General features: G+C 50.2%; 1 protein-coding gene across 2 annotated transcripts in view; it reads left to right on the top strand.

Annotated features, from left to right (window-relative positions):
• The first annotated feature begins 5,604 nt into the window (after window positions 1-5,604).
• The window catches only part of IL1R2 (interleukin 1 receptor type 2), a 36,424-nt gene continuing 36,028 nt past the window's right edge, over window positions 5,605-6,000 (top strand). Inside the window, exon 1 of one of the 2 annotated variants that reach the window (XM_025992396.2) lies at window positions 5,605-5,846. In XM_025992396.2, the coding sequence (XP_025848181.2) occupies window positions 5,833-5,846 (14 nt within the window). In that variant the 5' untranslated portion in view covers window positions 5,605-5,832. The remainder of the gene's footprint in view (window positions 5,847-6,000) is intronic. The other variant, XM_072743103.1, reaches the window with a different exon arrangement.

The raw sequence follows: 6,000 nt of genomic DNA, 5'->3' as shown, positions 1-6,000 counted from the left end.
CGTGCTGAGCCCAGGTGACTACGTGCCCCGGGGGCGATGAGTGTGCTGAAGGGGACAGATGGATCAGGGCTCTGCATGACGCTTGCGTGCCTGGCAGAGGGCTGGCCTCTTCCCCAGCAGGTGGGGTTCCCGTGAGGCTGTGTGTTGCGGAACATGATGCACAGATGAGAAGGTAGTGGGTGCATCTGGGGCCCTGCAGGGCCAGTCAGCCCCCTCACTGCTTTCCAGAAGTGTAGGGCTCAGCTGTCAGCTGAACAAAACAGCACTTTCTATAGATTACAGAGAGATTATTGGATAAAAAGAGCTGGCTGGAAACCGGGAGCTATTACGGCAGCGGCAGCGTGGGGGGTGGGGGGTAGGTGTGAGTGATGGTGGCCAGAAAGGCCCATGACCCCCTCCATTCACATAAGCCCGGGGGTGGTGACTTTGAAGTTTTATCTTCAAACGAGGTTCCATATGTTGCCTTTGAGGTTTGTGTGAGTCCGCTAGCACTGCCTGTTAAAATGTAAACATGTCATATATGCCGATGCCTGTTTCTCAGCTTGGGCATGGACCCTTAATTTTTTTTTTTTTTTGGACCCTTAATTTTTAACACACCGACAGTTTCTTTTGAAGTTTTGCAAATTTGTGGCGGGGTCTCTCCCCTTGCCTGCTGGAGCCCTGCCAGGCGCTAGAAGTGGTGATTATTGGTTAAGCCCGGCTGGCCTGGCCCTCGGGAAGCTAGGAGAAAGGGTAGCACTTCATTAAAGAGAACCCCCGCCCCCCAAACCCAACACACACACACACACACACACACACACACACACACGCACCCCTAAGTCCTGGCATAGAGACCATGTTTTAAACTGCCTTTTTCATGAGTGTCCCGTCAACTTGCTAACTCTTGTACTCACAGGGGTGGGGGGAGTCAGTGAGGTACGGAGTAGGGGGTGGGTAGGCAGCGGGAGGCCTGGAGGCGGGAAAGAGAAGGCTGAGGCTGTGCTGGGGTGGCCCCGAGATGGGGGAGGGCTCTGGGGGTCTGTACCCGTAGGGGTGCGGAAGCTGCTCTCTGATGGGCTTTCCACTCTCCCCTCCCGCTAAGGCCAGTGGGGGCAAAGGCCCACAGCTCTGTCCCGACGACCCCGTGGTGGCTGTGCCTCCTCGGCCTTGTCTGCAGTCTGGCCTTGGCAAAGGGGGGACGAGCACACGCCAGCCGCCCACATGGGCAGCATCTCTGTGGCCAGGCACAGCAGGCTGCTCTGCGCCGAGGACCGACCTGACCGTGTCTATGAGGTCACGGTCCGGGGTCTTCTCTTGCGGTCTAGACCTGATCAGAAAGCAACGTGGACCACCGGCAGGCCGCATCGCATGGCCCATTACAGAGGTCAGATAGCTAAGGAGATCGGCCCCCTCATTCTGGTTGTAAGGAAAATAAATTTTGGCTCACCCCTCCCGTAGAGCAGAGAATGTGCTCCCCTCTGTGAGTAGCCTGACAGTGGCCCGGATGGAGGGCTTCTAGGTTTCACTCCCGGGCAGGCCACATCCCCGGCACTGGCATGTCTCAGGCTCAGGAGGTGGACGTGCAAGGCAGGGAAGCAGGAGCGTCCATGACGTGCAGGAGCGGCAGCAGGCCTCCAGTCAGAGCACGTGGGGGGGCCTGCTGGTGCCTCCGGAGCCCCACTGCAGGGCAAAGCTTGGTCGTGTGGTTGGAGGAACAGGGGTGGAAGGCTCTGCATTGGGCCTGGGCATCGTTGACAGAGTTAGCCTGAAATGGGATTCGTGTCCTGCTCCCCTCCCCTCGTGCCCTGGGTACTGCAAGCAGCTAGCAGGGAGAGTGGGCACATTCTCGTCCCTTTCCAGGGTCTCTCTTTCTTAGAAAGCAAGGTGGGGAGAAGGAAGCAAAAGGAAAGGCTGGCAAGTCAAAGACTTTTCATAATGAAGATCGGATTTCCCCTGAATTGAACAGCAAAATATAGTCTCTCCTGTGGATCTCGAAAGCTCTGTGCTACTCTGTGCTTGCTAGACCAGCTCAGCCCCTCCGTGTAGAGGAGATTGTGGTGTTCAATCCACAGTTACGTAGAGCGCTTTTCTAGGCTTTTGTTCACAACCATAAAGCGCAGACTTTGAAAACTGGAAGTGATCTTTGAGCTTGTGCATGGCTGAGCAGTGGTCTCTTAAACATGTGCATGTCCCAACTCCTGGAACCTATGATTATGTTACCTTTTGTGGCAAAAAGGGTTTTATAGATGGGGTTCAGAATTTTCAGGTGAGGCGATTATCCTGGCTTATTTGGGTGGACCCCAAATATAACCACCAAGGTCCTCATAAGAGTGAGCAAGGACCTCAAAAGAAGAAGAAGGTCACATGATGATGGGAGCAAGGGAGACAGGGGGTGTACTGGAGGCCACAGTGAAAGAACGAGGACAACCTCTAGCGGTGCACTTTCCCTAGGAGCCTCTAGAAGAGGCTCAGCATCGCCAACATCTTGATTTCAGGCCACAGAGACCCATGTCAGACGCCTGACTTCCAGGACTCTAAGAGAATTAATGGGTGTTGTGTGAAGCCACTATTTGAGGTAATTTTTTACAGCAGCAACAGGAAACTGATACAGAATCCCAATTGCCTCAGCTGTTTTCACAGATGAGCCTGAAGCCGGTTTGTGGTCAGTATTTTCATGTTTAGTTTGTGAATTTGTTGATTATGTATAGGGACTTTTCTCCTACCTCTATGAATAAGACACAAGAGTTTTGTTTCTGTTATTGGCCAGCTGACCAGAACAAACCTTGGGATTTTCAATTTTATGGATTCTGATTGCTAAATTGATCCTATGGGTTTGATAACCATATATATATATATTTTAAGATTTTTTTTTTAATTTTTTTTAATTTTATTTATTTATGATAGGCACACAGTGAGAGAGAGAGAAGCAAAGACATAGGCAGAGGGAGAAGCAGGATCCATGCACCGGGAGCCCGACGTGGGATTCGATCCCGGGTCTCCAGGCCAAAGGCAGGCGCCAAACCGCTGCGCCACCCAGGGATCCCATATATTTTAAGATTTTTATTTATTTATTCATGAGAGACACACAGAGAAAGGCAGAAACATAGGCAGAGGGAGAAGCAGATTCCGTGTGGGGAGCCCAATACAGGACTTGATCCTGGAACTCTGGGATCCCTGAACCAAAGGCAGATGCTCAACCACTGAGCCACCGGGGTGTCCCTCGATAACCATATTTTGTTGAACCCAAATTCAGGTCTCTCACCTAAGAATGAATGAATTTTGGGGGGTAATTTGACAGAGGCTATCCTGTCAAACCAGCGACAAACAGTCTCTGTTATAATCCATGATATAGTGGCCACTGCAGGTTCTTTGCTCCTCCAAGCTCCCTTCTCATGGTTCCCTATCCTCTGGCTTCCACATCACAGGGGAGGAAGGGGGGTTGGAACCTTGCCACAGAGGTTTTCAGAGCATGCTGTTGATTTCTGACTCAAAATAGACTTGGGAAAGGCCGGGGTTCAAAAAATGAAGACTCATTGCTTCAATCCTTGCAATAAACATCCTGGGTTACTTTCACCTCAAACCTCAAAGGATTTCGAGATACTATAGAACATTCTGTCCTTGTCCATTTCCCATTAGTTGGTGGAGAAATTGACCCAAATGCTCTGGTGATAAGTGAGGAGAGGACAGTGTAGACCATGGATCGGAAATGGAGGAAGGCAGGGAGGGTCACCATCGTTCCGTGGATACTTTTGGTGACTGTTGGGTCTGAGGCATTAGTTCTTGAAAGGGCCATTCAAACAATTCTTGTGGCTCCATGATCACATTTTCCCATTGAAGAAGTGAGGTTATGTAAATTCCTCTTTATGGATCACAAGATCAGCAGTTATACTTCAATATGGCCAACAGCCAACCACATGGTTTCACTTCTTTTCTTTGGCTATATTAAGCTGTGGGCTTCCCTGTGCTATTTAGCGAGCATGATCCCAACCAAGGCAAGGTTATTGGGGACTGGCGTGTTTGGTTGACCACAGAGAGGGTGAGGACAGGAGTCAATTATTTGCATACCCTTCATTCTGGGATGGTGAGGCATTTGGGGAAATTTCTCCGTAAGAGTGAATTCACACCCTTGAAATTACTTGGCTTGACCCAAAATTTATAGCTCCAACTTCAAGCTAACCATGTCAGAATTTTGGGAACAAAACCAAATATTCCCCCTTTGGTCCTTGGAGAAAGAATAAACATGGATACGGTGTAGCATTTACCCTTTGGCCAACAAACTCCATCTTGGGGGTATTACAGCTTCCATCATGAAGTTACATAAATTAATACAGCTTACTCACCTGTGGTCCCCCTAAGTGTCTGGACCTCAATTTACAAGCACTTCTAGGTTTTGTCTAGGTCCACGATTTCATTTACTCAATCAGAGCTGTCATTCCCTGGGAGTTTTCTTGCTTGTTAGCCAAAGGATAAAGCTAGGGGCAATGGGCCCTTTTAACACCAAACTATTTGTTCGGGATATGAAAGTCCCAAGATCTGTCTATCAATATTTGTCTATCTGCCTTTTCATCTGTAAGAGCCCTATATCTGTGTAAATTAGACGGAAAGTGTCATTAAGGTTAATAAGATGGGTTTTAAAGGACATTTGGATAAGTGTTCTTTTCCATCCACCAACGGGGATCCGTATTACACCCCTGCCTACACTATGCAACTCGGCCCAATAAGAGGACACGGGGACTCAGAGGGTTCATGCTCTGGCCCCATGGCTTGGTCCTGGCCAAGTTCTTACCCTCTCCCACATGGCTTCCTGTTCATATCAAGGAGGGCACTGGACCCAGGCGGACAGCAGGGGTGGTGAGTCCGGTAGGGGGCAGGCAGGGCTGACCTTGGTCCTGCATCTGAGGACTTGCAGGGGGTCCCGGTGGGCTCTGCACAAGCTCCTGAGGCAGATGCAGGTCAGGCTCCCCCACCTTGGCTCCCTCCTTCCTGACACCTGGCAGCCTGGCCACTGGTGAGGGGGACAGAGGAGCCATCAACATAACCTTTAGGCCTGTCAAGGGGATTAGGAGACATTTATTTCGTGCAGATGTGACTTAGGACCGAATTTCCATTTCCAGAGGACAAACTATGCAGTTTGGCAAATTCCACAACTTTTTTTTTTAATTTTTTTTTTAAATTCCACAACTTGTAACAAAGACTTGGAAAGTGGGGCACCTGGGTGGCTCTGTGGTTGAATTTGTGTCTTTGGCTCAGGTGGTGATCCCGGGGTCCTGGGATCAAGTCTTGCATTGGGTTCCCCGCAGGGACCTGCTTCTCCCTCTGCCTGTGTCTCTGCCTCTCTCTCTGTGTCTCTCATGAATAAATAAATAAAATCTTTAAAAAAAAAAAAGACTTGGAAAGTCATCCCCTTCCTTCACTTAGCCATGAAAGATCATGGAAGCTTCATTTCTCTTCTATCCCGGGAGGGATGCTCCATGGGGGGCAAACACCAACTATCCCCGGGCTGAGGACCCGAGGACCTCCTTTGGTGGGACCATGGTCAGCAAAACACACATGGCTTCAAAACCGCCTCTCAGCTGGAAGTACGCAAGTTTTAGCGAGTCAGGGAAACTTACGCACAGTTTCCTCGGCCACTTCCCCATCGGAGTGATCACGCAGGGAGCGCAGGCGAGGGAGCTCCCCTGCAAGGAGGGAGAAGGTGTGTCCACAGCCACTCAGTCAGACTGAGTGACACAAGCCCTATTAGGAAATCCCAGGAGGACGGGGTATAAATCCCTGCCTGGACCTCAGAGTTTCCACTGAAGGTAAAGTCAGGCCTGGCAGGCTTCCCCAGGCAAGAAGCAACAAGGTCAAAGAATGCAGGGCTGCAGGTAAGAGGCTTTTGAGAGAGAGAGAGACAGAGAGAGAGAGAGAATGAGAGAGAGAATGAGAGAGAGGGACTGAGAGAGGGAATGAGAGAGAGGGAAAGAGAGAGAGGGAAAGAGAGAGGGAATGAGAGGGAATGAGAGAGGGAAAGGGAATTGG

The sequence above is a fragment of the Vulpes vulpes genome, chromosome 16, assembly GCF_048418805.1.
Source record: "Vulpes vulpes isolate BD-2025 chromosome 16, VulVul3, whole genome shotgun sequence".
In the NCBI taxonomy this organism is placed as follows: Eukaryota; Metazoa; Chordata; class Mammalia; order Carnivora; family Canidae; genus Vulpes; species Vulpes vulpes.
The sequence above is the reverse complement of the archived record's forward strand: the minus strand, read 5'-3'. Positions and strand labels throughout refer to the sequence as shown.